The 22,135-nt window shown below is 38.6% G+C and overlaps 2 protein-coding genes across 2 annotated transcripts in view; both read right to left on the bottom strand.

Annotated features, from left to right (window-relative positions):
- The window catches only part of trappc9 (trafficking protein particle complex subunit 9), a 242,273-nt gene extending 230,993 nt beyond the window's left edge, over positions 1 to 11,280 (bottom strand). The window contains exons 1-6 of the mRNA XM_087835023.1: positions 11,199 to 11,280; positions 9,680 to 9,787; positions 8,474 to 9,066; positions 4,029 to 4,174; positions 3,723 to 3,848; positions 1,015 to 1,041 (exon numbers count right to left, since the gene is read on the bottom strand). Of these exons, the coding sequence (XP_087691149.1) occupies positions 1,015 to 1,041; positions 3,723 to 3,848; positions 4,029 to 4,174; positions 8,474 to 9,054 (880 nt within the window). The 5' untranslated portion in view covers positions 9,055 to 9,066; positions 9,680 to 9,787; positions 11,199 to 11,280. The remainder of the gene's footprint in view (positions 1 to 1,014; positions 1,042 to 3,722; positions 3,849 to 4,028; positions 4,175 to 8,473; positions 9,067 to 9,679; positions 9,788 to 11,198) is intronic.
- Positions 11,281 to 12,503: 1,223 nt separating this feature from the next.
- Positions 12,504 to 18,331, bottom strand: sh3bgrl3 (SH3 domain binding glutamate-rich protein like 3). Its single transcript, XM_006795260.2, has 3 exons — positions 18,188 to 18,331; positions 15,922 to 16,089; positions 12,504 to 14,890 (listed from the first exon to the last, which is right to left on the bottom strand). The coding sequence occupies exons 1-3, from the start codon at positions 18,230 to 18,232 to the stop codon at positions 14,825 to 14,827; spliced, it is 279 nt and encodes a 92-aa protein (XP_006795323.1). The 5' UTR covers positions 18,233 to 18,331; the 3' UTR covers positions 12,504 to 14,824.
- Between the last annotated feature and the right edge of the window lie 3,804 nt (positions 18,332 to 22,135).

Below are 22,135 nucleotides of genomic sequence, written 5' to 3'. Positions count from 1 at the left end.
GACAGTGCATCACTCTGGTCTGCTACTAAAGGAAAGGAAGGAAAAACAGAGTGAACAAAGGAAGAAGAGAAAACTCTTTAAAGGAAGAGTACTGGACACCCCGTCAACACAAATACTTTCAAATATATTACATAACACAGACCACGTTACAGTAATGGATTGAAATATTGTTGAAAACCCACAGGGTGATGAACCAAATGTGTTTATCCCATTTTTCCAATTTAAAAGAACTAAAACATGAAGGGGTGAAATTAACAATAAGATATAAACACAGCCACAGGTAAACTTACCTGTTAGTCTTTAAATGAAAGTGCAGAGGGCCTCTCTAAGCCAAATCTGATTAGAATACACACTGACCTGTGTGTGTGACTGTGATGCTGTCACAATGTATACGATGTGATGCTGACCAAATGACATTTGCATCATGAAGGGGCAATGATTGTACAGTGCAACACACTGTGTAATGTTTTAGTTAGCGAAGATACAAATATACACAAAATATAATAGAATATATTTGCTAATATAGTGACAGATTCAGCAACAGTGAGCGTTTAGTAAGCAGGAAGTCTGCACGACTGGTGTTTGACTGCCCCCTGCTGGAGCAACAACAGTCTTCAAAGAGAAATATTCTAGTAAGCAATTGCTTTAAATCATTTTGATAGGGTTCAATTATTTTTCTTTCGTAATCAAGAGTAAGATGTAAGCTGGTATTATTAATGGGTCAATAAATAAGGAATGGAAGCAACTGAGAGAGGTCATTTAAAGATCTGGTGACTGAAAGTGAGGCTGTGAGGAGAAAAAAAAAAATGGTGAAACCAAACCAACAGAGGAGAACATCTGTCACAGGAGGGAGAAATACATCGGGTGATTTGTGAAACAAACTATATAAATCAAGGTGGTGACTGTGAAGGATGAAGAGTGATATAAAAACAGATGCAAACGAGGGCACGTGTGATCACAAGCAAGCAGGCAAATTGTTGTCCAGAAGAGCTAAGTTGGTTATACATTCCATACCTGGATCAATGAGAACCTCCTGAGCCCCTACAGACAGAGAGAGAGAATGCAGATTCACTCCATGACGCAGGGAGCAATGTTAGCAGTGTTAGTCCCAACAATTTGCAAAAATGGCTGCTGCTGGTTTGCCATGAAACACTCTGAGCATGTAGCTGTATTATTGACACTGCTCATTCATCGGCCAATCAACATGCTATTAAGTGATGACAAACAATTTTGAGCTCAATAAGGTGTGGTGAATAAAGCTTTGTGTTAAGCTTCCAAACATTTACACTGCTGCAGCTGCTGACACTCTGGCTCATTGATATACTACACCGCTATACACACTATAGTAGGATTTTAACTCTATATTAAACTACATAAGAGCGCCATACATGTTACATTTTATGCATAGTAGTACTTATAATATGTAATACAAAGTGGTTGTAACTATATGGAGGTTGATTAAATTTCATTAAAACCATGTGCGAAACAGAGCATGTGCAATGGTAATAAAAAAGTTGTGTACTTACACAACTTAACAAAGTAATAAACAAATAGTATATTTTACTCTTTGTGAATTAGGCCAAATGTGTAAAATCTGCAAACATGAGGAGGCACTGGTGCAAAAGTAATTGAGGGAGGGAGGCAGTATGCCGCCTTCATAAAGTGCTGCATTTGAATCGCAACACCTGCTCAAAATCTCATTTCATTCTCCTCATCACAATAAACAAACTGTCTGTTTAACAACAAACTGTATTCACTGGCTTATAATACAGTGTGAGAGTTATTTGATGCTAATATTTTAAGTTATTTGGTACTAGTTATTTTGTAGTTCTGTACAGAACCTTGGTCAACACTGCTGCTGTAATGAAATGTGCTATAAAATAAAACAAACTTCAACTTAATATTATTAATGAAACCAATAAACCCAAACTGATCATCTTCAAAAAATAAAGAAATATATCTGAATAAAACTGAAAAGAAGAACTCTACTTTTGACAGATTCGGAAAACAAAATATTTAAGCAGTACAAAACCTAGAATAATTCTGGCTCATACTGTACATATCAGGGCCGCACGCTTATGCTCAAAATGATAATCATGATTACTTACAACACTGATATTTTGATGATTTCTCAGGATTAATCAATCATTTTATTGCCAAAAACAAAACATATTAACGCCAATGTAGTGTGAGATTATTTGCGTCAAAATAAATGTATTCCACCTTATCAACCTAATACATACATACAAAAAAAAAAAAATCACCAAACTTAACACAAAATTAAATCAGCGCAGGGTACGACTTTCATTCTTACGGGCGATCGTGGCTCAAGAGTTGGGAGTTCGCCTTGTAATTGGAAGGTTGCCGGTTTGAGCCCCGGCTCAGACAGTCTTGGTCGTTGTGTCCTTGGGCAAGACACTTCACCTACTGGTGGTGTTCAGAGGGCCCGGTGGCGCCAGTGTCCGGCAGCCTCGCCTCTGTCAGTGCGCCCCAGGGTGGCTGTGGCTACAATGTAGCTTGCCATCACCACTGTGTGAATGTGTGTGTGAATGGGTGGATGACTGGATGTGTAAAGCACTTTGGGGTCCTTAGGGACTAAGTGAAGCGCTATACAAATACAGGCCATTTACATTGCATTACATTCCTTTTATTTAAAAGACATATTTTCAGACGGACGGGACTAAAACTCATAGCGACATGAGACCCCTCTCTGTTTCTGGAAATAGTTTCATGCAGTTTGTAAAGTGTTTTCAGGTGTTTGAGTAAGTTAGTTGTGGCACAAACACTAAAATGAATAAACACTAAATTGAACTAAATAATACGAAGTATTGCCAAATAGATGATATTTTGCTTCGCAGGACAAGCTCTTTGCCTTCTGCTGTGCCAGATATTTGAACTTTCTTGTGCATTTGTCTTTAATTCAGTGTTACTCATCCAGTCAACAATCAGGAAACTTCTAGCTGCACAGTGCAGGGGACAGGCAGGCAAATACTCAGACGCTCATTTAGGGAGCTCTCCGATTCCATTTTCCTTTACGTTCTGTTTGCGGAGCATACATTTTTAGTAGTACTCAATTATTTAATTGTTAAGAGCTAAAATCGTGTTCAAGATTCAAATTAAATAAAACTGTGCAGCCCTAGTGCATAGCTGAATTCCTTTTTACTGAACATTTAGCTTTAATTTGTTTGCTGTTACATTTTTACTGTCACTGAAATTCCCTTTTTTAGTTATTTTAATTTGATCATTTGTTTAATGCTGTTGTACAGCCTTATGTAGTTTATAAATACTTAAAACTATCTGGAAATTAATTGTTAGGGGGAGAAAAAAAAATTCCAATCCTAAATCCACACATCCTCAGATTCATTCAGACAAATGCGTTTTAATAGTCTTTGTGTTTAGCAGACGGTCTACAGATTCAGTTAACTTAAGGTATACACAAAGCTGTGTTAAAATTAGAGCAAGTTAAAAGCAAGTTAATAACAGGGCAGGCAGAATAAATGATGTTAACTGTAAATTAGCAGTCATCGGGTTAGGTGAGAAAAGCTTTGGAGGTTTGAGGAGGTACTCTACACACAAAGTAAGCAGCTTTCTTGAGCAAGCAAAGCTTAGCAATGTTTGCGCTGCTGATCAGTAGAGATATTCTCACTCAGTTACAACTCACACATAGAAAACAGTCATCAAGGCCACCGCTTGACAGCACGATTACAGAGTGATGTGCTCACCTGCTCTGTGGCGTTTCCCTGCATCTAGTGGCTGGGAGATACTCTGTTTGCGCCCCATCATCTTCCCCGCTGTGCCTCCAGGGTAGTGGAATATGACAGAGGCTGAACATAAACCCTCCAGTGCAGCTGCAGACAAAAAAACAAAAAAACAAAAAAACAAACACACATACACAACACACTCAGATCAGTTTGCACTAATGATTATTTGCTTCAAAGTTTTGAGATCTGCCTGTAAGGCGAGCAAAGGCTATAGTATTTACTCTCGTCAACAACTGTAGTATTAAGTCTGCTTCCTCCCAAACTTACCACCTAGCCAGAGGAAGTCATTAACTCCCCTGAGCAGCTCCACAGCCATGTGGTAGTGGACCAGCGCGTCCTGCAGCATGCCTGCCTGGAGACACAAGTCCCCAACGTGCTTCCTCATCCGTCCCTGACATCGTTTCTTATAATGCCTGAGGGGAAACGAGTAGAAAGAGGAAGGAAAAAAAACTTCTTCAGACAACAGCAGGGTGGATCAAGTGTGTCAATTCAATCTGGAATAAATGTTTCGATTTTTGGCAATTGATTTGTTTGAATACAAAAACAACTCTGACTTATGCTGTTGTAATTTCCTATGTCAGCAGGGGGGTGGGGAGTCTTCTACAATGAGGATATATCAGGAGGGAGAGCAAAAACAAAAGAGAGCAACAAGACAAGGACAGAGTATGAGCTGTCCTCCCACCCCTTGGCCTTTAGCCTTGCACAAGAACACACAGGAGGTAACAACTTTACCAGGACACACAGGGAACTTAGCTGCCTTGTGCAAGACATTTGAGACGTCTGAAAAACAGGAGGTTGAATGAAAACAATATGAGGGATCAGCAGGTGAAGTGAATTCATGGGCAGAATTCTCTTAGGAGTGTCATCTAGAAGCAGGGATATAGAAATCTACAGGAACAGCTATTCTGGGAGAACTGTGTCACACATTTGGGCAGTTTAAATATTCATACAAATGCTCAGCAGGCTGCTTGTGAACAGTTTTCTCTCTGATAATTATTTCTGGTAGGAAACTAGACTGCTTAGTAATAAAAAAAAAACATATCAAACTAGATCTGCAGTTATGGAAACTTTCATCTGATTTGTGTCTTAGGAGCTGCTGTGCCAGGCTGGAATGTAGCACATGAGCTCATGAATAAAGAGATGAGATCTGATCTGTGCCATTCAGCCAGACAGATCACAAAACAGCACCTTCTTATTCCCAAATGCTTTCTAAAGCTGGGATGAACTTCAGCAGCAATGACATGTAATGCTCAGGAGACCAAACTATCAGCTCCTCCTTCATCAGTGTCTTCATGTTTCAGTATTAAAAGCACCTTTTTTTAAAATAACTATTTGGTACATTTTTTTATATTTTGCATTATATTTGGTATCCATTTATTTCAGACTGTAAGCCTGGGAAACAAAGAAATCTTGTTTATAATATATATTATCACTTTTGACGTAAACAATCATTAAAAATCAGTGATAAAATGTCATAAATATCATAGTATTTGCAGATACAGAGACACAGGTCAATACTGCTGATATCAGCCGTAACCAATATTCAGCTAATGGTTTTCACACATACACACTGTACAATATTAACATAAAATTACTACCCTGGTATTTACCATCTAAAAAGGCATTTATAAAACCCCAAAAGTACAAGCATTAAATATCAATAAAGAAATAGACTTTTTAATGTTTTGCATTTGTTTTTATTTATATATTAAATTTGAGTTTTTGCCTTCTATTCAGTTAGTTTGCAAGGTGGGTTTGCCTGTTTCAGTTTAGATTTTTGGATTGATAATGTTTCATATTTAGTTTTTGTTAGTTTTTGCCTTTGTAATCATTATAATATGAAGTTCTTTCTTGTTGTTTTTTTTTTATCTTTGCACGGCATAGGTTTCAGATGTCTACAAGAGGTATTGCAATAAAAACTGCACTTTTGTGAAGGCAGTTCACTCACACACATGTAAACATTCCAAATCTCAGTAAGCAAATGCACCAAAATCCCATCAGTCGGGTTATGTTGACATATTTTACCAAACTGCCAAAAAAGAAAAAGAAAAAAAAATCCTCCATGTTTCTAGTTTATTTTCTCAGCTCCTTGCTGTGTCTGACATACCCTCCCAGAAGCAATAAAAGGGAGTTTGTGGCACAGACATCCTGGGAGAAAGAGAACAGGCAGAGGTAAATCTATTTGTGGATCACAAGCAGATTTGACTTTAGTATCGGTTCAGTGTGACACGCTTGCCATGTTCCAGTATGTTCCAAACATGTTCAAGTTGCTTATCAACTAAATCTGATCATCAGTTATACTTACTAATACTACTGTATATTACCATTACTTTTTATAATAATATAAAATAACAATATATTTAATCATTTAGGATATGGTAATGGTAGATTGTTCTTACACACCTCTTTATCACTTGTTTTTAAATATCATGAAACTGATGAGACACTCCAGCTTCTGACGTAAAATATCCTTCAGTTTGCTGCTATGCTGACAGCAGTAAACATGGATAATCCTGGATTAGTTCATTTGTTTTTGCATCACGAGAAAATACTGTTTTTAAGACTGTGCTGAGCAATTTCCATCGAGTGACTCTCATAAGATGCTGATAGCAGCCAGTGCTTTAATTAATTTTGCACAATGTAAAGAGATACAGCTGCAAATAATGAAACAATCTTAAGGTGAGTGATCATTCAATTCATCTATAAATACAAGCACATTGTATAAACTTTGAGACAACACACACTACACGCTTGGTTTTGATCAGCAGGTATCATTCTGCCATTTCTGAAAGATTTTCAAGCATTTCACCAGAAAGAATTCTGTACTTCATCATAATTAAGAGAAAAGGGCATTAATCAGTGCACTTTGAAATAATTGTAAATGTAACTTTGAGAGTCTTTTAACGAGGCCAAAATCAGCAACATAATTGAAGGATGTGTCAAAGTACAATTGAAATAAAGTTTCCCATGATGAATTTTAATACTCTTAAATTTGATAGGTTTTAATTGGATCTTTTGTTAAAAAGGTTTTGCCATTTTCACTGTAATTAGGATCAAACCACACAGGTCTTGCAAATAAAGTCTCGTCTATGTTTCATTACGCCAACACAACAGACTTTTTTTCTCATTTAGTTTCATTCATTATTGATTTTATATCTATGAATTTCATGGATACATGAACACTGTGGCTACCCTGTTGGTTAAACTTGCAGTCTAGCGCAATCCATGACCCTTGAATTCAGACTTCAATAGTTTGACCCCTATGTTTGTTTTTAATGCTTTGCCCATCCCATTTGCAAGTATGAAGATGGCTGATTGTTAAATAAGAATGTTTTTTGCAAAGCCTAAAAACAAAAAATGATCTCACTGACAAATAAATTGTTTTAATAACATCTGTGTCCACCATCAGAAGTTTGTATGAGCAACTGGACTGCATTAGATATATTTAAATTTTGGGCTTAAGACATTATATTTGTAAAACATATTAAATCAACCTATGGCTGTGTTTCAACATTATCAATGAACTTGAACTAGCTACTCTCCAGACTTCGGGCTTAAACACATTAAACAAAGAGCTGTAACTTGTCTAGAGTTCTGCCTGTACACTAAGTGGTGTACAGGCAGTAATACAGTAATTCATTATCAGTGAAGTACCCTGATTCCAGCCAAAAACAAAAAAAGGATTTTTGGAAAAAGGTAAACAGCTTTTCTAGTAATATTCAAGTTTTTTTAAACCAAGATGGAATTGGTGGACATGCTCACCTGGAGGCTTCAAAATAACAGATCGCAAACCACCTGGAGATGTCACAACAGCTATGTACACTTTTTATACCATCTATGGTTCTACTTTTAACATTTCCTAGGAAAAACACCACCTAAGTTACTTTTGTGCTTAAATTTGACTTCTCATGTGTCACACCTCTTGCACTGCAACGCTGCTGCTGCTGCTTGGCACTAAAGTCATACTTTGAATTAGGTAGTCTGTCATCAATAACAGTAACTCATTAGAAGAAAAGAATGGAAAATGTCTTTCATTTTGTTTACACACAGAGCCAGGAGGACAGGTATAATGGGAGTAATTAGGATTTCTTGTAAATGGGAAAATACTTAGAAACATGGTTATTTAACTTCTCTTAGAATCAACTGTGAAAGTAGAATTAATCTGTGTGTAACTGGTGAAATTAACAAAAATGTTGTGCTGCTAATTAGTACTTCTGTACATTCAGGATTCATTTTTTCCCCACTATCTTGCATTTAAAGACTATTTATTCAAAGTGCTCTTACTTTAATTTTGATTATTCAGTTATTCAAAGCCAATAATATCAACTAAGCCATTTCCACCCAGTTGGTTCATAGACTGAACAATGAGCAGGAGTGATGAGTTTGGTTTGGAGTCATCATCAAATGAACAGCAGCAGTGTTCTTTTGGGCAAAGCTAAAGCTGATGGGATAGATGTGGATTAACTAATGAGTCTAATGTCTCACCTTTTTGCACCCAATAATAAACTCACAGGACAGTATGAAAGAAAAAAAGAAGAAGAAAGACAAATAAAGCAAGGTAAACAAACAAACATGAACACAGCAAAAATCAAAAGACAGATTTTTGACAGGAGAATTTGTGACCAGGTGAGGCTGACATGTTAGAAGCAACCTGACACAGACAACACCACCGACCTGCAAAATAATGTGACTGCGATGACAGAACGACTCACCTGCTGTCCGTGTCTAAACCCACAAAGTCCTTCTTCTCAAAGGGCACGCAGAGCAGGGGGATCTTGTCACCGGATTTATCTGTGGCACGGTCAAGCCGCTTGGACTCCAGGACAATATATATGGACTCCACAAAGTCCTCCACTCTCTTCTCCACATCAGAGCACTCTTCAAAGCTGGGATAGAAGGCCACGTCCGTGCGCTGCTGCTCGGTAATTTCCCCACTCAGCCCAAATACCAGTAACCGCGAGTCATACAGCGTGGAGCTGTACACTTCCTTCTGGCCGTGGAAGCGCTCGGCCGTCTGGGGCCACTCCTTGGGCGTGGCACATGTCGTGATGGAGATGAGGCCCACAACTTTGCGGTGTGTCTGGAAGTCACCCCACTCGTTGTTTTCAGGCAGGTAGTGGTGGCGGTAGCGAATGAGGATGCGCTGGGAGTCCCTGATGTTCACCTGGCTCACGCTGGCAATGCGCTTGTAGATCTTGAAGAACTGATCCTCGGGAACGATGCCAACCGGCTGGACTACCACAAGTACTGTCTGGTGGTCCTCAGCACACTGCATGTAGTCTGGGACGCTCATCTTTACATGTGACTGCATGAGACCGAAAAACAAAAGCATTTAAAAGAGATGATCTTAATTAAATTTACAGTGGCAACAATGACCAGTTAATGTTTCAAACTGAAACATTAACTGGTTCTATCACTAAAAATGCACATTTCCAATATTACAATACTGAACAGCAATTTGGGAAATGCTAGCAAAAAAGAGGGGAGGGGGTTTGTCGCTAATCATCTTTAAAGAAGATGAGGGAAAGAAGAGAGCCAAGATGCCACAAAGCAGCTTGTGATGAAGAGAGAAGCTGCTGCTGAAAGTTTTTTTATGTTAAGAAGAAAAAAGAGAGATTGAGAGAGACATGGACAGGGTTGCTCCACACACAGCAACAAGAAACAAGGTGTGTTTTATTCAAGGTGTGACACAAAGTTTGGAAAAACAAGTAAAATGGAGTGTGTTTCACAGTTGTCCTTCATGCTGAAATAATAAAATAAAACTATCAAGATACAGTAAAAGATTTTTTGTACCACAAACTGGCACAGCAGTTCTTAAAAAAAAAAAAGAAACCAGTGTTGCTAAGCCAGCAAAGCAACACTAAAAGTCTAAAAGACAACTAAAGGATTCATTGGCTTTAAGTGCAATATAGAATTACCTTTAAAATCCTTCATAAACTTGTGAAGTCCAGAAGTCCACAAAGCTCTCAGTTGTTGTAGCCTCCAGTTACTGTGGTCCTCTTCTTTGGGACAAGCTGCCTGCTGACCTGAGATCAATTACATGTGTGCAAATATTTTAAAATACTCAAAACTGTTCTGTTCCCAAAGACTTGCATTCAATAGCTGTGTATGTGTGTGTCTGTGTATAGTACCATTTGTTTATTTTATCTTCTTTGTGACCAAATTGAGTTTATGTATAATGAAATTTGCTATATAAATAAAATAGCCAATTGTCTATATTGCAGATGATGACATAAATATTTCCATGGTTAAGAAAAACAAATTCAGATGATCTAAACAAGTCAAGAACGATCTGGAGCGGGTATCTGTTTTCATGAATGGAAACAGAGAGAGTTTACAACAAGCACTTAGACTTAGGAAGGCCATAGTTTGACAGCAACTTCCAAAAATGTGTTCTTGTCCAACAAACTATGAACCTATACGTATATATCTGCAGTTGAAGAAAAGTGTGTGGTGTTTTGTTTTGTTTTTGTAATTGGATTTCTGACAGTAAAAATATATAGTTACAAAAAAAATAGACAGCCATGCCTCTTAACCTCCTAGGACCTGGCGTCCACATATGTGGACAAAACATTTTGGGTTATTTAGACCAAAATACTCAATTGTGCTCTCATTATACTGCTACTGTTCTATCGAAATTTTAAACGAATATCCTCATATGTGGCTCTCAATTTTCTTAGAAACAAAAATCAGGTAAAAAATATATATAAATCTGGTAATTCTTTGTTTTTACATTCATCGGGTCCCAATCAGCCCAAATATCAAAGAGAAATTAAAAATGCATGCTGTGGAAGAGTTCGGGTCTTAGGAGGTTAAAGTGACAAACTAAAGGATGTCTTTTATTAATTAAACTGTAACACAAATCTATGCAGTTTATTAATAGATAGTCTCATATAGATCGTAAACAGGTTTTAAATAAGTTTCTCATGAAAGCCGTTTTATCAAGGGTTAGGAGAACAACACAAATCTGCTGAGTTTAAATGATAAAGTCCTGCTTAGTGTCTCTGCTGTGTAAAGCGACTCATCCAGATCACGAAACGATGACAATAAGGATGCACTTCTGCCGAAAAGCAATATTAACACCTGCTAACACCTGTGATAGAAACAAACACCAAGGAGTTGGAGCTAACATGTGTCAGCTGACACAAATAGCAGGAAAAGAGAGGGGAAAACAAGATATCAGATAAAACAGAAGTCCCGGTTTAATGAGCTTTTCATAAGCTAATATGTCTCTATAAGTTTATGGCTCCCGTTCAACTACATTCTGTCAACACACTGCTTTCAGCTAGCTTAGCTTAGCTAGCTAATCTATGAATGTGTTGCTTACAACGGTCATACAAAAACAGCACTGAGTAATGCGCATATAAGCTTAGTCAAATTAATTTTCTTTTACAGAAGTGCCATTAATACATTTCAAATAACGAATATTCACGTTACCTTAGCAGCTACCTGTCAAATGTTTGAGCTTCCTTCTTTGGCTCAGTACTTAGCGACAACAAATTAACAGCGAAACTTCCGGTGTCGATTTTCAAAATAAACTCTCTAGCTGTTCTAAGGAAATACGAACATCAGTTCATTCAATAGTTATTTTTATACAGTAGATCTTTTGCCACTTTTGCTAGCTTACTGTAACGTGATAGTTTACAATGAACTAACTAGTTTTCAAGTTTCAGATTTTGAGAAGTTGAACAATACAGAAATGTGCGCCGCAATGAAGATATGAAGAAATTATACTCTGAATTTTTATTATTAAAAATCATTCCCAATGCCCATATGGATAATGTTCATGTCATGCTAGCACTTTACCATGTGACCTTGTGGACCATTTTATTGAGTCTGTTGGCATCCGCGACCCTCAACCTGCTGCCCCAGCATGCAACAGCATAGAGGATGGCACTGGCCACAACAAACTCATAAAAAATCCTGATCATTGTCTGATAGATGTTAAAAGATCACAGCCGCCTTAGAAAATAGAAACGACTTCCTTCCTGGCAGTGGCGTTTTTAACCCAGTCCATTTTATTATCAGCGTGAACTCCGGGGTATTTATAGTCCTCCAGAATGAAAGAGGGGTCATAGGTTTCCTGGTCCTCCTAAGTCTTCACTCAGTTCTTTGGCCTTTTGGCAAATGAGCCATTGCACTCAAACGACATCATACTACATACAAACTTCAATGTGAATTTTAATGTTACCAATTTCTCCTTCTTCCTCTTCTCCTCCCTTTAGGAGTTGCCTCTAGTCTCACCCTATCTGTACATAGATCTTCTTTGCTGTCTTCCTTTCTTTCCCTCCTGCCAGCTACATCCTTCTACCTTCTTCTGCACATGTCCAAAGCATTTTAGCTTTACTCCTCTTAGGTTCTCTCCAAATTCCTCTACCTAAACTGTCCCTTTAATAAACTAATTTCTCATCCTGTGTCTCCCAATGGAAATCTTAACATCTGCCACCTCCCCTCCTTTCTATTAGTGCCACTATCTCCAAACCATAAATCATAGCAGGTCAGTCTTGTAAACCTTCTCAATGTCTTAGCTCTCACTCTTCACCTTTCTTATGTGTTGTCCATTTCTTCGAGAATTACCCAAATGCAGCTGGTTGTGCATTTAAACTGAGAATAAGAAACTAAGAGTGTCATGCATGAAGATGCCTAAAAATTAATAAAGCACTTATCTGCAAATTAAAATGACCTTCTTCCACTCAAACGGATAATATGTATAGGGATGTGTATAAGAATAGTCCAGACAGGTAGATTCAACTCCATTTTATTCATTTATTTTTTTAAACCCATAAATCACTTTTCACAATCTTCTTGGAAGACAACAGCATTTTATTCCCTATTTTCTTCTTTTTTTTGGCCAAGGGGAATTGGTCCAAAAGCAAAGCAGGAGCTCAGAGAGAGATGTGGAATGTCTGAACCATGATTCATAGTGATTATACATCAATAACAGGCAAACATCCACAACCATCAACTTACAAAACAGTGCACAAACATTGTGTGTGAAGGCCGTCATCGTCGGTGATCCCAAACCGTAACAATACGAGTATGACAGCGAGGGGGACTGACGGGTGCTATGAGTGAGACAGGGAAACTGGGCTGTTCTCAGTTAAACAGGGGGAAAAAAAATAAATGGAATGATCAATATAAGTAAACTAATGATAATTAGCGTAATAACATGAATGCATAAAAAGCACAGATAAGTGAAGCCTTCATTTTTCCCATGTGGTGAGTGTTCCCTAAGGCTGGTAAGACTAATTCAGGTCGGTACAAACATGTCTGCTTGCACCTTTACATCTGTGTTCAGAATGAGGCAGGGTTTCAGTGCATAGTCACATTACTGCATCTTCATGCCAGGTTATTCAGATGAAACTGTATGATGAAATAGACGGTGGAATGAGAAGATACGCGGTTGAAAGCCAGATCACTCAGATCTTTTGTTTGTTTTTTTTAACTCTCTTCCAATTTCTTTTGCATCTTTCTGCCCCGTGTTGATGAACACAGAGCAGCCCTCAGTGCCAGAAATGAAGCTTTCAAGTTCAACAGGAACAGTAGGGGAAAATGTAGAAGATGGCAGGTAAGTGCTAACACTGCAGTGAGCATCCACCAGCTAAAATGTATTACAGATATAAATTGGCACCAAATGCAACATAAAGAAATCTGGTCATCCCACTCTATTGGATGCAAAACGTAAGCAGCTGCTTATTGAAATGTATGACCACTGACTTTTTTTTTAAGGCGTAAACCAGTTTTTAGTAAGTTTGGCCCATTGGAGATAAATTATAAATATATATGTAATACTTTGGTGTTCAGTTAAGATATCAACCTTTTTTTTTTTTTAATTGTTTTTTGCCCAGAATCCAAAGACATTGCTTTTTTAATTCAGCGTGCAGGTTTACTTTGATGGCGTCCCACAGTGTTTTATTTTTCTTGGTTTAGGGAAGTAAAATGTAATTCTGTGGAATAATACTGCAGTAAAGCCATGAGCTCACTCATCTCGAGGCTTCATAAGAGACTTTCACAAACCACAGCAGCTATGTCCACCAATTCTACTGCCTTTGGTTTGCACTGTGCTGATGGACACTGTCATACACAATCCTGCCAACAGACATTAGTGGCAGTAGAGTGCCATGTGCAGACAGACAAAAAACAAGCCTACAAGTTAGCAAACATGTATGTAAACAATGGACCATTTAAAATGTTATCAATAGTTGTCTCTGTATAAGTCGTTGCATTAGACTTACAGAACAATGTATTTTTGGGTACAGAAAAACTTGACGGTAGCTTTAACGCACCGCACACAAGCTAATTATTTTTAGCTTTTATTTGTAATATTGTGAAGAACACACACTTGATTTCTGGTGGCACCATTCCTTTAAGTAGGTCAGCTCCCATCCTACATAAGGAGACCAATGGACCAAAATTCTCAAAAACCAGCTTCACCTAAAATCTGTCTTTTAGCTGATCTAATTCTGAATTAATTGGATTGAGGGACTTCACAGTCCTTGCTACTTAGCTGTACATTTGCATCCACATGAAGTGCAAACAGTGTGCTGTAATGTGCAACATGGGAACCTGAAGGCTACAGAATAAGATGCCAAAAAGTACTTAAGACTGATGGATGATGGTGTGCTTGGTCTGCCTGCCACATCAGGAAGATTCTGGGTTAAATGTTGTCATCCAGTGGATTAGTTTAATCTCCGGCGATCAGTTGGCCACAGCCAAGATTAGTCGACCTAATTACCGCATATTCAGACAGCCCATTGATTCCTAATGGACCAGGAGCACTAACACTAGCCTGTCAGATGGATAAAATAAGATCTGAGAGGAATCAAATGGAGAGAAAAAAAGGACATAAAAAGAGAGTAAGAGTGATTTGGTGCATTACAGGGAATGTGTCTTTGCTGATTAGTAGTATTCATGATATTTGGCATTTTTCATTATGGCATTGAAAGTGGGTGGTCACTGCTAGTGGTGCAGAGTGAGAAAGAGAGAGACAGAGAGACTGGACAACAGGACTCTGATAGGACACAGGGCGGGTGGGGAAATGGGGTTAAGGTACTCCGTCATCCTCACGCCAGTTTCAGAAACTGTTCCACTGTATCCGCTTCCACTGCCTCGGAAAACATTTCATAGTTCTGTCGAGAGGAAGAAAATGCCAACAGTGTTAATAAGTACACAAAACAACAAACCAGCAGCAGCACAATCCCACAACTGCTGGAAGTAATGCAGCACTCTGATAAATCAAAAGCAAAGCACATGAGCCTCGTGTAAATGTATTGTTCACTTTGTACAACTTGACCTCCGTTAAGGAAAACAACTGTTTCAGTGAGTTCAGCGTTGCGTTATTGGTGAGAATATGTGAGTGTGTGTCTGTACGCCTGCATCCTGATGTGATATTTGTGAGGATGACAATGAACGTTAGAACATAAGACTATTTGTTGAAATATATTCAAAAGTTTTTATATTTTAAATGCATCGTTTATTACGTGTTATTAAGTTCTTGTATCGTCTCCACCGTGTTCCTTTTTATCCTCTTTAGTTATTGTTGGATCCATTTACGTTATGTTGAGAATTGAAGAGGGCTTTCTGCTGAAGTTTTGAAAATCAAACTTCCCCGTGGCCATTAAAGGTGACTGAGTTTGCAGGTCCTTTTGCAGAGAGTGGGAGCTGCTGTTAGCACAGAGGCAACATCAGATTCTGAATGTAACCAAGAAAAATCTCAAATAGAAATACAGAGATTTTGAAACCACTGCTGCAGCACCAACGCAGGCATCTTTTTATGCTAATTCAGTTTTGCACACACATATCCTTGGCGTATAATGATTAACCAGTTTAATACTGGCACAACTTAGTAGAGAAGCAGTGACTGTGGAATTTTGATATCAAATTTTCAAGAGAGAAAAATAAAATAAAACCCAAAAAATGCTCTTCAACAAACCTCCTTGAAGGCATTTAGCAATTTGACAGCGACGGCTAACTAACAACTGACACATGCGTTAACCATTTAATGATATATTGATTACTGATATACTGAAAATTTGAGGGACACATGCATTTAACAACCACATGATTAAATCATCCTGCAGGTGGACTTTACTTTGAAAAGTGTTCACACATGTTCAGTTGTTACAGGCAGCTTACAGGGCTGTGTGTGTGTTTTCCTTACCCCACAGTACTGGTGTTCGTTGAAAAGCTGGGGAGGGACTGCCGTCGGGTCCCCCACTTTGCTTCTCATTTCATCACGGAGCTCCCCGCCCACAGAGATGTCGATGAGCTCGTACTGGATGCTTTTGCTTTCAAGGATTCGTATCACTTCTGCCTGTTGAGACTTCACCTAGCATTAAAAAAAGCCCCCCAAAAAGGCCAAAACAAGGGTTTTAGGATCTTAATCAACCCAAATACAATTAACAGGAGGCAGACAACTCATTTATCTGTGTTTAATTTGCAGACGGTGACATGTGACACCAGTTTCCAATCTGCTGTTCACTGACTACATTTCCAAGAGCTTAGCAGAGCAAAATCATGATAGCTGTGAAGCTGATAAGTGTTTTAGTCAGTGTGTGATAAAACAAGAGGCAGATGAAGGCTGAACTTCTCTGAAGGACTGTTCAGATACACCTGGTAATGCTATTTTCCCTAAAGGGAAAAAAACAAGACACTTTTTTCTTCTTTTAAAAAAAAAACAAAAGGAACAACACTGTAATAGAAATTTTTTTGATGCTCTGCCAGTAAAAAGCTGCAGCTTTATGTTGCATATGTTACACAAATGTGATGATTAATAGATGTAGTAGACAGTCTGCTATCTTGTGGGTGACTCAGGAAGTGTGTGTGTGTGTGTGTGTGTGTGTGTGTGCGTGCGTGCGTGCGTGCGTGGGGGATGTGACCACACCTAAAAACAGCACTAACTGGCAACACACAGACAGCCCAGTCTCATTTCCTTAAACTAAAAAAAAAAAGGGGGAATTGCTTGTATTTGTTCCATAAAATTTTAGGAAGCATCTCTGAATTATGAGAAGTTTCATGTGTGCTGCAGCTGACTGGAAACACTGACATAATAATGTAGGTCTGAGCTACTGAGGTGATTCTAGAAATGTTTTGTACACTTATGCCATTGCAGTTAAATTATAATAAGATGTTTTGAGGAATTGCATTAGTCTTAATATAAAAAAGCAAAAGTAAAACATAGACAAGCATTAAATAACTACAATGTTGCATCATCATTTTTTTTTAAAAATAAGTTAGGTTAAAAAAATGCTACAGTGACGGGTGTAGAACACCGCAGCCACCACAAAGGTAGCTAGAGGCAATGCTGCACATGCAAGAGTTAAAAATGAACGCCTGTTACAACCTTTTCACTGTGCATTTCCTCACAGCTAATAGATACCAGATGTTTGTCCCACTCCACTGTACAAGCTAACTTCAAAAAAAAAAAAGTCCTGCAAAAGGATTGTTAAAATAAAAAAAAAAAAAGGTTGTACAATGTCAGTTTGTACACTTCTGCAGATAGTCTGGACATCACCTTGTTCCATTTAGTCCTTCTTTATATATTCTGTGGAAAATTATGAACCAAACTCTATTACAAAATCCAAGAATTTGCTGCACTGACCATACAGCAAATACACACATGACAACATAAAGTGGTTTGATGCATTAACGTTAGACTTTCTACTAGTTACTTCGGCATACATGTGAAATACCAGCTAGCTCTAATTTAAAGAACATTTGTATTTTATTACAGATTCCCTACGGGCTAACTGTCGATCTAGAATAACTGGAACAAGAAGATAGAGGATTGGGTGTGCCGCTTATAAAAATCCAAATTCCTTCGAAACATGTGCCGTTTAGTAAATCAGATTCATGCTGACCTATTAGATACACTCTGTTTATATCAGGCCTTAGCGTTATGGTTTAAATTAGCGAGAACAAGCAGCTGCCAGATTTTTAAATGTAGTTTGGTGCGCTTCTCTCTGTACAGGAAACGGATACTTGTGTTCGCTACTATGAACCACCCCTCATGCACCACAATAACACTATGAGAATTTCACTGATTAGAATAAGTAAGCGCTTTAAGGAGAATTATACGCAAAAACCTGCTAGCTAAGCTGCTTCATAAAAACACCTTTCTCCAACTAAGGCAAGGGAAGCTAGGTCGAATAAGGCAACCTGCTTTGTCTTTACGGGTCGTTTAAGTTTAAATTTAATTCCCAATGATAACTTTAATGATTATCGAGCTTTCACACTAATAACTCTGACGTTTCAATAATGCAATAAAGGGGCAGTGAGTTAGGCATAGGCCCGCTGCACTGTTAGTCAGGAGGAAGCTTACTACTGATAGGGTGCTGGGTGTGTCTGTTGGACTGTTAGCTGCTGCCACCGGAGCTAAAAGCATAAATATAACAGTACATGTTGTCAATTATGGTTGCTTGACTCACCGTCCTCGAGGCAGTAACAGTGGTGTAGTACAGTTTGATTCCCATAGCTGCAGATCCTTCCACTCTCTCTTTGTGTATCTGCTTGCAAGTAGCTTTCTCCCGCTGGTATCAAGGTAGCTGTTAAACCCGGAAGGACGTCCGGCGAGGTCCGCTTTTCAAAATAAAAGACATTTCGACTTCAAGTAAAACATAAAGTCATATGTAACTTAAAAAGTGGGAAACACATTTAAGACAGGTTGTATATGTGGACTCTGAAATCACAAATTGCAGCATTCTTGAAACAGCGACATGACTATGAATACAATAGTAACAGAAACAGAACTAGTAGCAATTATTATGAAGGTTTTGAATGTTTGATCAGAGAAAAAGCAGTCTGAAGGCATCAACGGCCCTTGTTTGACTGAGAAAAAATGGTTAGGTAGGTTAATCAGTGATTAATTATATTTCTAAACACTGTTATTAGTTACATTATTATTTGCTTCATAGATCTGCGCTGGCAATCACTGGCAGCTTTTTTTGACATGTTTAATGTTGGAAATTAGACAGGAAATGGTTTGTTATACTTGGGCAGACTTGATTCTACTCCTCCTCTATCCTGTGGTCCGCTGTGCATAGTTTAAAGAGACAGCACATGACTTTATTCATGTTTCAGTGTGGCGTGAGGCATCAACTCCTGTCAGCCCTACATATAGGGTTATATATTTAATTCACTCTAAGCTGCTACCTTCTTTCACTCAGTCTTACACACTTCCTTCTTGTACCCTTTCCCCTTCTTCATCTCACTTTATTAATTTTGTCGTCTTAAGACCCTGTCTTTCTTAATTTTTCTCTTACATTTTATCCACCTTTTGCAGAATTCCAAACAATCAGTTGCCAGAGAAAGTAAAGGCAGTTTGATACTGGCTTCCAGCATGAGGATACAGATCAAAGCAATAAGAGAGCCGAATAGTACTGGATGTTTTTATTTATTTATTTATTTATTTTTATTTTTTTTGGGGGGGGGGGGGGGGGGGGGGGGAATGGAAATTGTTGTGGTGAACACATATTTCGAGAAGAAGGGGGAACAAAGGGTGACAAAAAGGAGTGTAGCAAGGTGCACAAAGGTAGGCTATATCTTATACAGAATCTGAAAGGATTAGGAATGGAGGAGGAAAATGTAGCCAGGAGGCATTGCTTGTTATTCTGTTGCATGACTCAAGAAATCAAGAAGCAGTACGTGAAGGTAGGAAGAAGAAGGAAGAATGTTGGGTGGAGTTCAGGAAGAAGTTGAGACAGGCTCTGCGTGGTAGGGAAAAGTTACCAAATGACAGGGTGAGGGAAGCTGCCAGGGAAGGTGTATCCAAGAAAGTGTGTTTTCTGGACAAAGGAAAGCAGACAGGTAGACCTGGTAGTAGAATAAGGAAATATAGCAAAGTGGTCAAAGGAAGAGGTCAGCAAAGAAAAAGTGGAATAGTCAGGGAGATGAAGAAAGTAGGCAGGAGTACTGGGAGACGTGGCAAGTGAGTGGTGACAAAGTAAAACGGAAAAGGCTTATACTGAATTGTATGTTAGGCTGGACACAAAGAAACGAAGAAAAGGACAAACTTATTTTGCAGAGACCATCCATCCTTCTGCTTATCCAGGTCTGGGTCATGAGGGCAGCAGCCTAAGCAGAGGAACCCAGATCTCTCTTTCCCCAGCCACCTCTTCCAGCTTATGTGGGGTAACGATGATGAATTCCCAAACTTGCCTGGACGATTGAGCATGCATCAAGTTGTTGTTGTAGTAGTGCAGAAGAGCAGCTGCATTAATGATATTGAAGCAAGTTCAAACCAGTGTTTTGCAAAGGCACTGGAAGCCACTCTTTTAAGTACCAGTCATGTTATACCAAATATCTTGTGCACGTTAGCATTGTTGTAGCACCACTGCTCACAAGCTATGGGCTCCAAGCATGGTGTAAATCAGCAGTCTGCAACCCCTGGCCACGGACCGGTACCGGTCCGTGATTCGTTTGGTTCAGGGCGGGGGTTACCTCCGATGGGTGCTTTTTTTCGCTTTCGTTGCACTCGCCTTGGGTGCCAGTCCGAGTCTGACCGCTGCAATCCAAGCCTGACGTCTTCGTTTAGTAATATCAGATACATGAGATCCCTCCCGTTGCCTCCAGGAAGGTAAACAATGAAAAGAGAGCCCATTTTCCAGCTTCTTGCCTTCCCTATCGTGTGATCTAACGTTGCAACCAACAACACAGTACATACAAACCATAGCTGACGCTTCCATGTGCTTCGTTTGGCTTACTGTCATGGCGGGAGATCACATTCCGTGACATCACGTTCCAAAGCCCTATAGGAAGAGGGCCATGTGACACATCAAACTTATTGGTAATGTCACAAGAAAAACAATGGTGTGCTTGGTTTCAACGTAACTTTATTCTTTCATGAATTATTTACAAGTTTCTGACCACTTATAAAAATGTGTTCAATGTGCTGCCCATTGTGTTGGATTGTCAATGCAACCCTCTTCTCCTGCTCTTCACACACTGATAGCAACACCGCAGGCATCCAGTATCCGTAGTTTCAGGTGCTGCACATCTCGTATCTTCACACCATAGACAATTGCCTTCAGATGACCCTAAAGATAAAAGTCTAAGGGGGTCAGATCGGGAGACCTTGGTGGCCATTCAACTGGCCCACGACGACCAATCCACTTTCCAGGAAACTGTTCATCTAGGAATGCTCGGACCTGGCACCCATAGTATTCTACTCACCCTGTAGAATACTCATAACTTTTAATCTCAAGTTATAGGATTATGTATTTTGTTCTATTTTCATTTCTATTTGAACATTTTGGTCTGCAAAACAGGATTCTCTTTAAACTCTGTAAATCCTTTAGGTTTCTTTGCTGCTGCTGCTTGGCGACTCAAAACTTCAGCTCCCTCCATAGATTTTCTAGAGGACTGAGGTCTGGAGACTGACAACTCCATGATCATAATGTACTTCTTTAGCCATACATTTCCTTCTTACAAATCCAGCAGGTGGAGTTGCAAAGTACCTTGCACAAACTGTTTTCACCTTCTCACCAAGATCCTTGGAGATTAAGAGATCTTCTTGGGCATCTTTCTTTGCCTTTAGACAATAATTCTAATGGCAAAAGAGCCAAACGGGACAGGCAAAAAATGGATTTTTGGTTCATATTCTGCCTCTCTTCATTGAAATGAAACTGCCAGAAAAACAAAAGAGTGATTTTTTAAAACAGATATGTCTAAAAACCAGCCACCTCTAAGAGCAAGTAAATCCTATTGGACTTCCATGATAAAATGTTTGATTCTACAGCATAAATATTTGCAGTCTTGTTCAGTATTTGTTTGTAGTAGAAGTCATTAAGGAGTCCGTGTTCTTTTAAGGCTCTATTTTGCTAGCTTAATAGTTAATATTATTGTTAATTGCTTTACTAATAACTTAGCTAGCTTTAAAACTTCTAAATGGTAGTCAGCAAACCAATTAGTGATGTTCCAGTGGATACATGCATCTTTTTTATACAGCCTAAGTTAAGTTTAGAGCCTTGGTGAGTATGATGACCAGGTAGTAATAATAGTAATAATAAGTTTTATTTATAGGCACCTTTAAATATCCTCAAAGTCACCTTACATTAGTACAACAAAATAAAAACATATGGTAAATGAATTAAAAAAAAAAAAAAAAAAAGGTATCCCACTTTATGTGAGACTGGGTTGCATTTTTAATCCTTTGAGATGCTGTAACACACCACCTGGTTCTAATATTTAAAAGGCACCACAGGATGGGAACTTTTAGCCAATTGGCGTGAAAAAACCTGGAAGGTCTGTGGGCATATCAACAATAAAGCAAATAAAAAGACTGGAAAACCACATAATAAATATTATATTTACTTAAAGCATATATTCTTTCATATTTAGTCCCATTTACTATTTGTCTTCATATTTATTAATTTTCA

This window comes from Neolamprologus brichardi, chromosome 22, assembly GCF_056152115.1.
Source record: "Neolamprologus brichardi isolate AB-2024 chromosome 22, ASM5615211v1, whole genome shotgun sequence".
NCBI classification, from domain to species: Eukaryota; Metazoa; Chordata; class Actinopteri; order Cichliformes; family Cichlidae; genus Neolamprologus; species Neolamprologus brichardi.
This window is presented reverse-complemented; position numbering and strand designations above follow the sequence as displayed.